Source organism: Prionailurus bengalensis, chromosome C1 (assembly GCF_016509475.1).
Source record: "Prionailurus bengalensis isolate Pbe53 chromosome C1, Fcat_Pben_1.1_paternal_pri, whole genome shotgun sequence".
Lineage (NCBI taxonomy): Eukaryota > Metazoa > Chordata > Mammalia > Carnivora > Felidae > Prionailurus > Prionailurus bengalensis.
In genome coordinates this window covers 27,682,307-27,698,958 of record NC_057345.1, presented here as the reverse complement: position 1 = coordinate 27,698,958, position 16,652 = coordinate 27,682,307, and the positions used below count along the sequence as shown (strand labels likewise).

Sequence of the window (16,652 nt, the reverse complement as noted above, 5' to 3'; positions counted from 1 at the left end):
AAACTATTTTTTATGATACTGTATATATATGATGTTTTACATTTATCAAAACCCACAGGCCTGTCCAACACAAAAAGTGAACTTTAATGTAAGCTTTTACATTAATTAAGATTTATAAATTTTATTTATTTATTTATAAATCAATTAATAATGATTTATCAGTATTGGTTCATTAAATGTACCACACCAATACAAGATGTTAATAACAGGGAAAACTTTGCAGAGGAAGGGGTAAATATATAGGAACTCTCTACACTATCTGCTTAATTTTTCTGTATATCTAAAATAAAAAAAATCTATTAATTAAAAAATTGCACTAGAAGAAATGTAGAGAATGGACTGAAAAGGAACTACAGGGAATGCAGGCAAGAATGTCAGCTAGGAGGCTATGGTAATACCAACTTTCTCTCCCATGAACAGTGTATGAGAGTCAATATTTATTTTTATTTTTGCCAGAAATGGGTATTATGATTATTAGTAAAAAATTACTTATTCAAGTTCATATTTTCTTAATGACTAATGAGGCTGAGCATCTTTTCATCAGATAACTGACCATTTGTTTCATTTGTTTTTCTGTTTTATGTCCTTTGTCTATTTTTCAGTTGAGTTGTTTGTCCTTTCCTTATTGATTTACAAATTCTTTGAGTTCAAGCTTCTGTATTTTATCAGTTTTTTTTTTTTTTTTTTTTTTTTTTTTTTTACAGTCACAACAAAGTTTATTGCAATGAGAGGTAAGGCAAACCTATCGATCGGGACCGACACTCTTGACCAGAGTGCGGTCTTAAAATATCTTTTTTTGTGGGGGTTGCTTGGGTGGCTCAGTTGGTTAAGCATCTGACTTCGGCTCAGGTCATGATCTCACAGCTCATGAGTTCGAGCCCTGCACTGGGCTCTGTGCTTTTTTTTTTTTAAATGTTTATTTATTTCTGAAGGAGAGACAGAGCATGAGTGGGGGAGGGACAGAGAGAGAGAGAGGGAGACACAGAATCCAAAGCAGGATCAAGGCTCTGAGCACACAGCTCAACCTGGGGTTTGAACTCACAAGCTGAGAGATCATGACCTGAGTGGAAGTTGGTCGGTTCAACTGAGCTACCCAGGCACCACTAAAAATATCTTTTGAATTTTATAACATCGTTTGTAACCACTGCATACTATTTTATTAACATATTATAGCTTACTCATTGTTTAAAGCCAGTTCTCAATAGTCTTATTTATTTTTAAAGGTTTATTTTTGAGAGATAGATAAGGCATGTGTGGGGGAGGGCCAGAGAGAGAGTGGGAGACACAGAATCCAAAGTAGTCTCCATGTTCTGCGCTGTCAGCATAGAGCCCGATGTGGGAATGGAACCCACAAACCATGAGATAATGACCTAAGCCGAGGTCAGATGCTTAACCAACTGTGCCAACCAAGCACCCTCTCAATAGTTTTTTAATATCACAGATACCATTATGAAAATTCTGTGCATAGAATTTTCTCCATTATGAATTCTTTCCTTTGAACACCTTTTTGTAATTGAAATTACTGAATCACACAAACACATTTTTATACTTTTGATAGGAAAATATCAATTTAACTGCCATCAGCAATATATTAAAATTCTAGATTCACTTCATACTCACAAGCACTAAGTATTATAATAAATACATTTGCTAATTTAGTAACATAAAATTTTTCTTTCATTTTTTTTAAACAGAAAGAGTGAAAAAAAAAATTAAAAAAATAAACAGAAAGAGTGAATGTACTTGAGTGGGGGAAAGCAAGAGAAAATTTCAGGCAGGCTCCATACCCAGAGCAGAGTCCAACATGGGGCTCGATCCCACCACCTCAGGATCATGACCTGAGCGAAAACCAAGAGTCTAATGTTCAACCAACTGAGTCACCCAGCTGCTCCTAAAATTTTTCCTTTTATTTACTTGTAGTTTTCTTTAACTTTTAGTGAAAACCAATACTTTCTCATATAACTGTTTTTGTTTTTTCTTGAGAAATTTTGGTTTATATTCTTGCTCACTAATCTATAAGAATATAAGGATTTTTTCTTTGATCACAATAACAGATCTATATGGATATTTTAATAATAAACTAGCCCTCTGTTGTCTCCATTTGCTGCAAACACTTTTTAGATTCTATTGGTTTCCATTTATTTATTATCATTATATATTTGTGGGATATAGAAAATTGAATTTTTATGTAGTAAATCTAACAATTTCTCCTTTGTGAACAGTTCTATCCTTTTTTTTTTTAAGAGTTAGAGAATGTGAGTTGGGGAGGAGGGCAGAGGGAGAGAGAGAATTTTAAGCAGGCTCTGGGGCACCTCTGGTGGCTCAGTCCATTAAACATCCAGCTCTTGATTTCAGCTCAGGTCATGATCTCAAGGTTGGTGAGACCGAGCCTCACGTCAGGCTCTGCACTGATTGTCTGTGTCTCTTTTTCCCCCTCTGGGATTCTCTCTCTGTGTCTCTTTTTCCCCCTCTGCTTCTCCCTACCTTTGTGCACGTGACTGCGTGCTCGCTCTCTCTCAAAATAAATAAATAAACATTAAAAAAAAAAAAAAAGAAAAAGAAAAAGGAATCTTAAGCAGGCTCCATGCTCAGGGTGGAGCTTGACATGGGGCTCAATCCCATGACCCTGGGAGCCTGACCTAAGCCAAAATCAAGAGTCAGATACTCAACCAAATGAGCCACTAAGGCACTTTTATCATTTAAAATTTTTTTTTAAATTTAGATTTAAGTTTGTTAACATACAGTGCAATATTGGTTTCTGGAGTAGAATTTAGTGATTCATCACTTACATATAACACCCAGTGCTTATCACAAGTGCCCTCCTCAGTACCCATCACTCCACCCTAGCCCATCGTCCACCCACCTCCGTCAACCCCCAGTTTATTCTCTATCATTAAGAGTCTGTTGGGGCGCCTGGGTGGCGCAGTCGGTTAAGTGTCCGACTTTAGCCAGGTCACGATCTCGCGGTCCGTGAGTTCGAGCCCCACGTCGGGCTCTGGGCTGATGGCTCAGAGCCTGGAGCCTGTTTCCGATTCTGTGTCTCCCTCTCTCTCTGCCCCTCCCCCGTTCATGCTCTGTCTCTCTCTGTCCCAAAAATAAATAAACGTTGAAAAAAAAAAAATTAAAAAAAAAAAAAAGAGTCTGTTGTGGTTGGGGTGCATGGTGGCTCAGTCAGTTAAAGCATCCAACTCTTGATTTCGGCATAGGTTGTAATCTCATGGTTTGTGGGGTTGAGCCCTCTGTTGGGCTCCACGCAGACAGCACGGGGCCTGTTTTGGGTTCTCACCTCCCTCCCCTGCCTCCAACATCTCTCTCAAAATAAATAAACATTAAAAAATAAAGTCTGTTGTGGTTTGTTTCCCTCTCCTCTCCCTTCCCACATGTTTATGTGTTTTGTTTCTTAAATTCCACATATCAGTAAAATTGTATCACATTTGTTTTTCTTGGACTGACTTATTTTGCATAGTATAATACATTCTAGCTCCAACCATGTCATTACAAATGGGAAGATTTCATTCTTTTTGACGGCTGAGTAATTCCATCGTATATAAATACTGTATATTCCTTACCCAGTCATTAGTCAATGGATATTTGGGCTCTTTCCATAGTTTGGCTGTTGTTGATAATGCTGCTATATAAACAATGAGGTGCAGCATGTACACCTTCAAATCTGTATTTTTGTATCTTTTGGGTAAATACCTAATAATGCAATTGCTGGATCATAGAGTAGTTCTATTTTTAGTTTCCTGAGGAACCTCCATACTATCCTCCAGAGTGGCTGTACCAGTTTGCATTTCCACCAACAGTGCAAGTGAGTTCTCCTTTCTCTGCATCCTTACCAACACCTATTGTTTCTTGTGTTGTTAATTTTAGCTATTCTGACAGGTGTGAGGTGGTATCTCATCATGGTTTTGATTTGTATTTCCCTGATCACGAATGATGTTGAGGATCTTTTCATGTGTCTGTTTGCCATCTGGATGTCTTTGGAAAAATGTCTACTCATGTCTTCTGCCCTTTAAAAAAAATATTTATTTATTTTTGAGAGAGGGAGACGCAGAGGGGAAAGGGGGACAGGGGAAGAGGGAGAGAGGGAGAGGCAGAGGGACAGGCAGAGGGGGAGAGGGGGAAAGGGGGAAAAGGGGGAGAGGGAGAGGGACAGTGCACGAGTAGGGCAGGGGCAGAGACAGAGGGAGAAAGAAAATCCCAAGCAGGCTCCAGCTTCAGCGCAGAGCCTGATGCAGAGCTTGAATGCACGAACCGCAAGATCATGACCCAAGTTGAAATCAAGTCACACACTTAACTGACTGAGCCACCCAGGCGCCTTCTGCCCATTTCTTAACTGGGTTATTTATTTTCTGGGTGTTGAGTTTGGTAACTTCTTTATAGATTTTGGATACTATCAGATATGTTGTTTGCAAATATCTTGTGCCATTCTGTAGGCTGCCTTTTAGTTTAGTAGATTGTTTCCACCTGTTCTATCATTTATAAACCTAAATGACTATACTCCATTCAGTAGTTTGAAAACTATACTTTCTTTGTATTTTTCAAGATTCAATGATGTATGTTTAACTTATAATTATGACTAAACTTTTTGTTTACAATAATAGTTATCATTTACTGGGTATTCACTATATAATAGGTACTATTCTAGGCCCTGTTTATATATGTAAATTTATTTAATCTTTACAACTACTCTCTATAGGTTATTTTTAGTATCCCAATTTCAACGTTTATTTATTTTGGGGACAGAGAGAGACAGAGCATGAACGGGGGAGGGGCAGAGAGAGAGGGAGACACAGAATCGGAAACAGGCTCCAGGCTCTGAGCCATCAGCCCAGAGCCTGACTCGGGGCTCGAACTCACGGACCGCGAGATCGTGACCTGGCTGAAGTCGGACGCTTAACCGACTGCGCCACCCAGGCGCCCCAAGTATCCCAATTTCAAAGATGAGGACACTAAAGCCTAGTGTGGGTGGTTAAGTAATTCAGCTATATCACACAGGTAGTATAGTTGGCAGAACCTGTTTTTGTTTGTTTTTATTTTTGAGAGAGAGAGTCTGAGCAGTGAAGGGGCAGAGAAGGGGCCAGAGGATTTGAAGCAGGCTCCATGCTGTCAGCAGAGAGCCTGATGCAAGGCTCAAACCCATGAACAGTGAGATCATAACCTGAGCTGAAGTTAGATGCTCAACCAACTGAGTCAGCCAGGAGCCCCCAGAACCTGGGTTTTAAGTAGCACAGTCTGACTCCAGAGCCTGTGCTCTTAACCAATATATCATATATTGATACTCAAGTTATCTCAATGCCATTTTAAAGAAATAATTTTTTTTTTTAACCACTTTTTTGTGATGCCTCCTTTACTAAAATTCTTTTCACAGGGTCTCTTCTTGGGACTATTAAAAAAAAATTTTTTTTTAATGTTTATTTTTAAGAGAGAGGGAGAGAGAGAGAGTGCGAACAGGGGTGGGGCAGGGAGAGAGGGAGACACAGAATCCAAAGCAGGTTCCCTCTAAGCTGTCAGCACAGAGCCTGACGCAGGGCTCAAACACACGAACCGTGAGATCATGACCTGAGCCGAAGTCGGATGCTTAACCAACTGAGCCACCCAGGTGCCCTTCTTCTTGGGCTAGTTTGCTCTACTGATTTGTCTTTTCCAAAAATATCAAGTACTTGAAGAAAAAAACAATCTTAAGACATCCTTACCATACACTGGTGTCTTCCCTGGCAGGATGACGATAATGAGCTGCAGCCCTGAGTAGGTGTTCTTGAGATGCCGGAACATGGGCTCCACGCTGTCCGCCCCCTGCGCGTATTTGCAGAAGCAAGGCTGGCCCTGGATGGGCATCCCTGCATCTTTAGAAATCTTACGCAGCTGGTCCGTGAAACCCCTAGAAAGAGAAATCACTAAAACTAAATCCTTTGTCTAATTATTCACATCTACAAAGTGGAATGGAAAGTTTGAGAAGTGAATGGAAAATGAAGCAAAGATCTGTGTGCTCCATATATGAAGAGGTCACCAAGATTACTGAAATAAAGGCAATGGGGGGTCAGTAATCTATTTTCCAAACTAAGAACATTACTATAGAATTATGTGGTATTCTGTAGTTTATAAAGGGCATTAGTAATACAGTGTGCTGGTTAAGAGTTCATTTCTAGACTTAGCATGACAGGTTTCAATCCTAATTCTGTCAATTACTAGCTCTGAAATCTTAAGCAAATTTTTTTAGTTTCTCTCATCTGTAAGATGATTACTTCCATTACAGAATTGGTGTGAATAAAGTGAGATAATAAATGAGCTTAGCACACTGCCCAAGACATGGTAAGAACTTGATAAATTTAAACTATTGTACGTTTTCTTTTTTTTTAAATAGTGTTTATTTTTTTTAACATTTTTATTTATTTTTGAGAGAGACAGAGAGAGACACAAACACAAAGTGTAAATAGGGGAGGGGCAAAGAGGGAGACACATAATCTAAAGCAGGCTCCAGGCTCTGAGAGGTCAGTACAGAGCCCGATGTGGGGCTCGAACCCACACACCATGAAATCATGACCTGAGCTGAAGTCAGACGCTTAACTAACCAAGCCACCCAGGTGCCCAATTTCTTTTTTTTAAGTGTTATTTATTTATATTTGAGAGAGACAGAGAGAGAGGGAGAGAGAGAGCACATACATGAGCAGGGGAGGGGCAGAGGGAGAGGGAGACAGAGAATCCCAAGCAGGCCCTGCACTGTCTGAGCAGGGTCTAAATGCAGGGCTCAAATTCACAAACCGTGAGACCATGACCTGAGCTAAAACCAAGAGGATGCTTAACAAAACTGAGCCACTCAGGTGCCCCATTGCACATTGTCTAATTTGATCATGACAACATTCATAAGAAAGTGGTAGGTGAGGTATTATTTCTATTTTACAGATGAGGCAACAGTTTCAGGGACAAGTATTTGACCAATGTCTAATGGCTACATGAATGCAGAGTCAGAAGTATGACCTACTCCAAAATTTCCTTCCACAATATTATGTATCTGATACTAGAACAGCAGGGAAGGCTGTGTCTTCAGAAAAGATATATTAAAAAAAACAAAAAAACAAAAAAAAAAAGAAACCAACATTTAAGAACAAATGAGGCAGGAAGCATTTCAATGCATTTTATCCACACTAAAAAAAACCCAGAAGACTAAATCCATATTAAAACAAAATTCTGCATTTAACTTAAGATAAACAAGTAATGATGTCATGCTTTAACAATCACTTCACTTGTTTTTAAAACAAATAAGGTCCTAAGCCAAGGATCTGAGTCATCTTTGCTCAAAAACATTCTAATTCCCTTAGAGACAAAGTTTGTAGGAATTCCCTTCTCCTTTTCCTTATTAGTGTTTAATTCAAGAAGTATGAAGTTGGATATTTTCAGTCAGCCTGAACAAGAACTACTAGCTGAAAGATTATGAGATTTCTATCAAGCCATGAATAACAAATGTAAAATGAAAAGAGTAAGTCTAAGCCTGAAAAACAACTGGAGGCATTTTCTTTGGTCTTGAGGTCAAGATAATCATAGCATCGTAGTAAACTATCCTTCTGACATTTTACTTGAAAGCAAGGGGATAAAAACTCTGGAGAAAAATGTATATTAAGTGAACCTTAAGACATACGTTTAGAAATTTAGAGTTAATAAGAAGTGAACATAATTAAATAGAAAAAATATTTTTATTTCTCATATGAAGGCAAAGCAAATTCTGAACTGACCTGGTTGGTAAACTGTATCTTTCAAGAACTATTCATTATGAGTATACTTTATAAGATCTATTAGTGGAGACTGAACTTAGACAGTAATCATTTTCTTTCAAGGAAGGTGACAAAATGGAAGTCTGGAAGCCTGTCCACTGAAAATGGACCATTTTTTGTTTGTTTTCAATTTAAACAGAAGCTTACTGAGCACTTATATGCTGAGGAAATGAATTTGGAAAAAAGGGAAGAAAGTGGTGGAGATGGAGGTCAAATTTTCGAAAGTAAGGAAGTGAAAATGAAGAGTTAAATCATTTTTTCAAGGAGCTCAATTGAGAAATAAGGATTTTATTTCATCCTCACCCAAGAGATAGGTATTATCTCTAAAAAGGTGAAAACTGAAGCATAATGAAATTAAATAAATTATTCATGATAATATAGCCAGGAAGTGGCAAGGCTAGGAATTAAACATAACCTATTTGCCATCAAAACCCAATGATGCTCCTTCCATACCACATAAGCTGGACTGTTAAGGTGCCTACAAGCATGAATCAATAACTTTACTAACAAATTCAGAAAGTACTGACAAGAAACATTTTCAAAGGCTCAGTGATTACTCCATATTGAGACAATACAGTTAAAACATTAGCTAAAGTAGTTTAAAATTGAAACACAAAAAAATTCTCAAACCAATGTAATGATATGCCTTACTTCAATATTTCTTCTCTGCACTGCCTCTGTGTGGCGAAACAAGCTATAGCCCACATTTTTATTTCAACTCCTGTATGGAACTGTTTCCCTCGCATGTCCCATACTCCATGGCTTGGTGTTGCTACTGTCCGATTCTACAGAAAAAGGAAAAAGAGAAATAAGGCAAAAAAGAAATACTTAACATACAATTTATTTTAATGAGCTGAAAAGAAAAACATTTCAAATTGCTGAATTGATGTATATCTGACATTCTACATGTAATAGGCTACTCTACATCAATAGTATTTCTATTTTTTATCCTACAAAACCAAAACATCTAAACTCTGGCAAAGATACCCAGAAGAAAAAAGTATTGTTGGAGTAAAACAACACTTTCTAATCTCAGACTTAGTTGGGATGCCCTTCTCTTTATAAACAGAAATTGTTTTTAATTTAAAAACCATCAACAGGTTTTACCCGTCCTCCATACTGCAGCATAGGTGCTGGGAGTACACGTCCGGTTACATGGGCCATTTCATCCCGAACTTTAAATTGAAACTCCTGAACAAATGGATCTGTTTCATAATTTGCACTTCTTACCTAACAACAGAAAAAGTTAGTAGTTATTTTCAAAATTTTCCCCAACCCCTGCTTTATTCATTAAAACCTTCCATTTTCTTCTCTTCACTGTATCAATAATGTTTTAGATCTAGTAATGGTGCCTTAATTACAGGATAGAGAATCTTAACCTGGGACTACAGATCATGAATGGACTGTAGAAGTCTGTGAACCTCCTGGTAATTTACAGAAATTTAAATGTATAAGGTAGAATAATAAGAAATTTCAACTATTTATAATCCATGAAAACGGCAATTTTATGTGATTAAACCTAATACATTTTGGAGAGTGTAGTCTAGGGATCATTAGAGGAAGAAACTTGTGACCTAAAAAATAAAAACTTCTAATTAGAAGATTCAGGCATATATTATTAAATTTTACTTAGAGTTTGACAGCAGCTATTGATGATTTTGAGGCTTTTTTCCCCTGAATCATTTGATTTACAATTTATATAAAACTACTTGAATATATTCTGACAAAAATTGCCATATTATAAAATATACTTAATGGGATACACTTAAAACAGATAAGGAAACCAGTATAAGATAAATAATTTTTACAAAATATATCTGTAGATACGAAGATTAAGATTTTATTAAAAATATTTTTTTTAAGTTCATTTTGTGTGTGTGTGTGTGTGTGTGTGAGAGAGAGAGAGAGAGAGAGAGAGAGATAATGAGAGGGAAGGACAGAAAGAGAGACAGACAGAGGATCTGAAGTGGGTTCTGCACTGACTACAGAGAGCCTGATGTGGGGCTCGAACCCTGAGATCATGACCTGCGCTGAAGTCAGATGCTTAACTGACTGACCACCCAGGTGCCAAGAATTTATTTTAATTCAGTATAGACTTGGACCTCATAATATAATTCATGTTTATAGCATACTATAGTAACTATGTTTTTTCAAAACATATTTACTTGGTCTCAGTGTAGAGGTCAAATAAGGTTACAAAATGAAGGCAGTATTCAAGTGTTTGAGCAACAATCCATTAAAAAAAAACTATATAATTTAAATATGTAAAAAAAAAATCTTCCCACAATAAACAGAAGAGTTGTTTTCTAAATTAGGCACTAATGCTTCTCCAAGCTTAAATGCCATTCATTTCTGGTGTGTTTCAGTGTACCTTCATAGTAAAGTTGCAAAGAATAACAACTACTATAAATAAAAACTTGCTGTGTGATGTGCTTGGTGTTAAGTTGTATAATTAATTCCCACAATAAACGTATACCTATAAACGTAGGTCTTTTGTAACTTTTATAATCTTTACGAAGGATAAACCTAAAGCTTAGTTCAGTTAAGTGACTGGCCTAGAACCATATAGCTAAGCAAGTGACCTAGAATCTGAAACCATGTATGTTCTAATTCTAGAATTCCTATTCTCAATCACTGCACTAGTCTTCCAGATGGTATAATTGTAATTTTTTTTAATGTTTATTTTTGAGAGAGAGAGACAGACAGACAGACAGAACACAAGCAGGGGAGGGACAGAAAGAGAGGGAGACACAGAGTCCAAAGCAGGCTCCATGCTCCGAGCTGTCAGCACAGAGACTGATGTGGGGCTCGAACTCATGAACCATGAGATCATGACCTGAGCTGAAGTCAGATGCTTAAATGACTGAGCCACCCAGGTGCCCCGTAGATGGTATAATTATAATAATACAATAATGGTAACAGTAAGTAAGCACAGAAGATGGACCCCAGAGCTGTTAGATTCCAAAGCTTGTACTTTAACTACTGTATGATATTCTCTCTTTGGATAGGAAAGCTGAAATAAATGAGTTATAAGTAGTTGAGATTTCACAGAGACAGTGAGAAGTTCTAGCCTCTTAAAGGCTTTAAAACCCTGTCACAGATCATAAAAAAATCCATGATGAGAACAAATCTGTATTTTCCTAATTAAGTATCGTGTGATAGCTTTTATTTGCTCTTTATAAAACTATACAGGAATTTCCCATAATTGGCTCACAAAATGAAAAGGCCAGTTGTTAACTTTTTTATAACAATCTTCATTATTACTCAAAGCAATATTCCTATTTCCAGACTTTTTCCTCTTCACTTACATAATTTAAATGGCATTCAAGAAGAGAATAAGAGAAGATCCAGGTTCCTTTTATTTTTCATTTTGCCTTATCCCATCAGTTTTATAAAGTGGTACTGCTACTTTCCTTCTCTTCCACTCACAACAACGATATAGCTTAGAGACCCTACATAGTTGGAGCAGCTTGTATTTCTTTCTTTCTTTCTTTTTATAAAATTTACTTATTTATTTTGAGAGAGAGAGGATGAGTGGAGGAATGGCAGAGAGAGGGGGGACAGAAGATCCAAAGTGGGCTCTGTGCTGACAGCAGGGAGCCCAATGTGGGGCTCGAACTCACAAACTGTGAGATCATGACCTGAACCAAAGTCAGACAGTTAACCAACTGAGCCACCCAGGCACCCCAGTCTTGTATTTCTTTATTCATCCTATACAGCTACCAGTCTGATACTGGGTACTAAGCAATTCTACTGATAGTTAAGACTCACTATTGCTAGTCATAATACCTTGATTTTTCTTCCTTCTCCTTTACTAGGCGAGAGGTAGTAAAGTTCCAGTTCACTAAAATGAAACACTGGTTCTGAGAGAATCTGCTCTAGATCTACAATTAAAGAGCTTGGGGTTAAATTAGAAGGATCTAACCCTTCTCATAGAACCCATTAAGGTTTACCCCTAGAACACCAATGAATGACTTCCATGATCCCTTTTAATTCTGATAGTCCATGAAATGGTAATAAGTAAGGTATGAGCTGATAAGGACATGGCTCTTCAGTAGTAGCTCATCCTAACATGTTTTTAATTCACATTTCTAGGGTCAAGTACTAACCAATCTGCTAATCTCCTCTTGTCTATCTGGCGCAGATCTTGCTGTTGCTTTGATCATAGTGGAAGTCTGATTGTCCGTTAGCTTCTTGATACATCGTTGCCCGGCCACGATATTACAGACCTACAAACGGAAAAAAGTTTTGTACTAGATGCATATATCTTTTTTTAACTCTCATTGGTAATTACATGTGAAATTAAAATTTCTTAAAATTTTATTTTGTTTTTTATTTTGTTTATAAAATAAATTTATAAATTTATTTTGTTGTTTATTATGTTTGAGAAAGAGAGAGAGCATGAGCAAGGGAAGGGAAGAGACAGAGAGAGAGAGAGGGAGGTAGGGAGACAGAGGATCCCAAGCTGTGCTGACATCAGAGAGCCTGATATGGGGCTCAAACTCATGAACCATGAGATCATGAGCTGAGTTGAAATCAAGAGTCGGACACTTAACCAAGTGAGTCACCCAGGCACCCCTAAACTGCTTCTTTTTAATATGTTAAGAAGTAGTAAACAATACTGCTTTATAGTATGATTATAACAGGGTAAAATGTACACTCGATAAAAAGGCTGAAAAGAAGTGTACCAAAATGTTAACAATGGTTACTTTAGAGCAATAAGGATTTGTGGATGAAATTTTCCATATTATTTCATTACTAAAATTTTAAAATAAAATTTAAAACAGTTCAATCTCCAAAATAAATGCGAGAGTCTGAAGTAAGTTATATGCCATAAAAACCCCAACAGAATGATGAACAAGAGGATATTAAGAAACAGCCTAAACACATTACTTCTAGTGGCAGGTAGGTATGTTTCTGTTCCTGCCCCACTTGCAGACAAGGAAGGTGTGGGTACTTCAGCTGAAGAGTATACTTTTCTCTGAAATACTGTGCTACTGTTCTCTCCACAGTTTGGCCATTTTCTAACTGTAAAGGAAAGCTGGAGAAAAAAAAAAAAAAGGTACACATTAACAACTCTCATCTCATGATGGTGAGCAAAACTCCCAATCCACTAACTACAGCAAGCTGCCTCATATCATCTCCGCTCTGACAAACACCAGCTTTTCTTACGTTTGATGACTGGCAGGCCTTCTTGTTACATTACAAACACGGTATTTCCGTCTCATTGTTCCACAATGAGTCACTTCAACCTTCAGACCTGTTCCCAACAAGAAAAACTGAGGTTATAGAACTGTCACATGTCAAATATTTATAAAGCCTGTTCACTACAGAAAAACTCAAATTCTAAACAGACAGAAAATTTGTGATACAGGCAATGTGAAATTAACATTTTATAAATAACATTGCTAGTAATGATTACAATCATGATATATCTATCTCCAAATATTTTCCCTATCCTATCAAGATCTACACACTAAAAAACAGAATCATAAAAGTTGCAAAGCCTATAGAGCAAGGGACAAAGTTCTCCATCAATTAAAAAACAAAACAACCTGTTTATAATAAATTTAGGTATTTATTGCTAGGAGAGGGAATGAGAAATGAAAGAAGAGCTGTAACAATTCTCAACATACTCCACAATTTTCACAGTATGTGATATGTGAATAGTCTAGTCATCACACAGTGACTGAAGTTTAGAATTTAATAAATCTCAGAAGGAAGTCCTTCAAAGATTTTTAAAGTAGGAAGCAGAAAATTCCAGGCCCTTTAACAGAGGCAGAGTGACAATTTAGTTGTAGTATAGTGACACAACTCTCTTATTACTATTAGAAATTAAATGCAACCAAACAATTCTTAGAGCAGGTGACCCTGCCTTCCTATGGAATCACTGATCCCTTTGAGAATCTGATCAAAGCGGTAAACTCTCAGAAAATTGCATATACACATAGATGTTCTGGATCCTTGCAATCCATCTATGGACCATAGGAGTATGAAGATCCCAGACCTGCTTTACAAAGTGAAGCAATGGTCTTTTAAACCACTGGTAAAATCTTTGGGATTAATTTTCTTAAGCAGTACTGTCCAACAGAACTTTCTGAAATGATAGAATGTTCTACATCTGTGCTAATATGTAATCACTAGCAATATGTGTTATGGAGTACATGAAATGTGGCTAGTGTGAAAGTGAAAACTTAATTTCATTAATTTAAGTAGCTACATGTGGGTAGTGGTACCATATTTGCCAGTGCAATCTTGGAGCTACTTAGATAGAAAAGAGTAACAAATTGATACAGTTGCTGCTGCTTACAGATAAGCAACTCCATTACTATGGCTTAGATTCCAAAGGCAGAATATCTAAAAAGGGGCAGATGAAGGACAACTTTTAGTTTCCTGATAGTATTTATGGTTATTATTTTTGCATTGTTTCCCTGTTATATTTGTGATTCCTATTGTGCAGTGGTTTTCAACTACAGGCAATTTTGCTCTCCAGAGAACATTTGGTAATGTCTGGAAACAATTTTAACTGTCATGACTGGGAGGTGCTATGGGCATTTACTGGACGCTAGATTTAGGGATTCTTGGATCCAGGGATGATGCTAAATATCCTACAATGGACGGGACAGCACTACTTCCCACCCCAGACCACAATAAAGAATTATCCAGCCCCAAATGTTAATAGTGGCAAGGTTGAGAAACCCTGAAACAGTGTAATTTATTTTCCTATGTAATCACTAACTGCAGTACCAAACACAAAGTTCATTCACAGTAATATTTTCTTCTGATTTATCAGCACAAATTAAGATGTTAAATGCACATAGCGTCAACTGTACCAGATTGGTATGGATTTTTCTTGAGAAGAACTCCTAATTGAATCAGTGATATAAATAGTTTTTATTAGTAATTACTATCGTAAGACTAAATTTCAGATCAATTAGAGTATAAAACACGCCTCTATATTATAAAGGAAACTAGAAAATAAAGTACTATCAAGAGAAGGCCTTATAAGAAGGAAATGTGAAGTAAGCAATATGAAGTAAGCAGGATGTAAAAATATTGTTTAGGGAGAAAACAATATAAAAATTATAAAATTTTTTCTGTTATCTATACCACCTAGCCATTTGTTTTCAAGTCTTCCCCCTGAATTAAAGAAGTTATTAGTAATATTCTAATAGCCTACTAAATAAGTTTATACCAAAAATAAATTGGTTCTTGTATAAACATATGGTACTTTTACTACGTACACTTCCTCCAATATTTCTGTTAAACCATCATGAATAATTATACAAAGGAACAACCCTAAAGTTACTATTGAATATTTAGGAAAAAGTTCAACTGGAACTAATGAATATACTAAATAAATCTATTCGTTACAGCACAGTGTGTATCACTATTTAACAGTTACCATCAAATTCCTTTATGCTGGCTAAAACATTAAGCCCAAATATATAGCACAGAACATAGAACTTTGATTCTGCTGAGTTTCCATGGTGGGTTACATGATGTATGTTAAAGAGTCTTCTTAAAAAATAATAAGAAGAAGAAAGCCTTTTTGAATTTGAATGGAGAAAAAAAATCATCAGTTGATCAAGTAGATCCAACTCAGATTTTTCTACCCCAAATCCAGGGTTATAGGTGCCTAAGGATTAGACCGAACCCAGGGCTTAGCAAAAAGTTGAAATTAAAAAAAAAAAAAAAAAATGGACTAGATAATTCTCTGCCCAGGTCCCTCCCGAAACCCTCCATCCAACCAAAAAAAATAAAAAAATAAAAAAAAAATTTGGTTTTAATAAATCAAATATTTAACCTATAAACTTGGCTTTACCTTCACTCTAACATCAACTTTATAATGCTTTCTAGTCATTTTTTCAGTCATTTCTTTGGGCCCCTGAGCAGTTGAAGTTAAGATCGAGTCCATGCTCTTCGGGCAGCAGTTGAATCCTTGTTCTGTACATCTTGTATTTTCTGTGATAGAGTGGTGATATGAGTTGATTGCATAGTTACCGCAAAATAATGTAAGTGACTTCATGATATCAGAGGTGGTAACTAAGCAGCAACTCCACTGGAAACCATGGTATTTTGATGATCAGACATTAATGGTGGGTAATGCACTAACCTCTCGACAATGCTAACAGTGCAGTTAATACGGATTATGAAAGGACAATGATATGGTTGCAATACACTAATATATGACACTTTGTTATTTTGGCATTTAGATAACTTGAGATAAAATAGATGCTCATTTTCAAAGCAGGAAGAACTTTCCTTTTAATGTTTTATTACATTGACACTCTCTCTCTCCCCTGGGTACTGAATGGCAAAGAATGAATGATTACTGGAGCAAGCAGAATGCACTGAGGTATTCTAACTGATTCAGGGAACTGAAAGATGTTCAGTGAACACTGAAACAGTTCAATGTTTCATTCAAACCAGAAGCTGAAAATTATCTACAACAGTCAAAATCTTAAAATACAAACAAAACAAAACAATTTCTGACTATGTAAGATTTAACACTTACAAATGGAATTTATACTACTCATTCTAATTAGAGAATATCTAATTTTTCTTCTTGCCTAAATAATAAAAAACTAAATACAGTGGAGTCACATCTTTTTATTTTTTACGTAATCTCTATACCCAACGTGGGACTCGAACTCACAACTTCAAGATCAAGAGTTACAAGTTCAACTAAGCCAGCCAGGTGCCCCCAGTGGAGTCACATGTTACATGAGGATTAAGTTCTAAGTTATGAACAAGGCAAGAATTTTATACAATCAAAATTACTCATGAAAAATACCTTCAATTGCTAATAAATTACACTGTCAATAGGATTGCATATAAAACTATAAATGTATATTTAAATGTACATAGAAATGTACA

The 16,652-nt window shown here is 36.5% G+C and overlaps 1 protein-coding gene across 1 annotated transcript in view; it reads right to left on the bottom strand.

Annotated features, from left to right (window-relative positions):
* The window catches only part of LOC122480275 (protein argonaute-3), a 128,759-nt gene that overhangs the window by 40,026 nt on the left and 72,081 nt on the right, over window positions 1-16,652 (bottom strand). The window contains exons 7-12 of the mRNA XM_043574476.1: window positions 12,945-13,032; window positions 12,666-12,813; window positions 11,882-12,001; window positions 8,880-9,002; window positions 8,424-8,557; window positions 5,700-5,884 (exon numbers count right to left, since the gene is read on the bottom strand). Coding sequence (XP_043430411.1) covers window positions 5,700-5,884; window positions 8,424-8,557; window positions 8,880-9,002; window positions 11,882-12,001; window positions 12,666-12,813; window positions 12,945-13,032 — 798 coding nt within the window. The remainder of the gene's footprint in view (window positions 1-5,699; window positions 5,885-8,423; window positions 8,558-8,879; window positions 9,003-11,881; window positions 12,002-12,665; window positions 12,814-12,944; window positions 13,033-16,652) is intronic.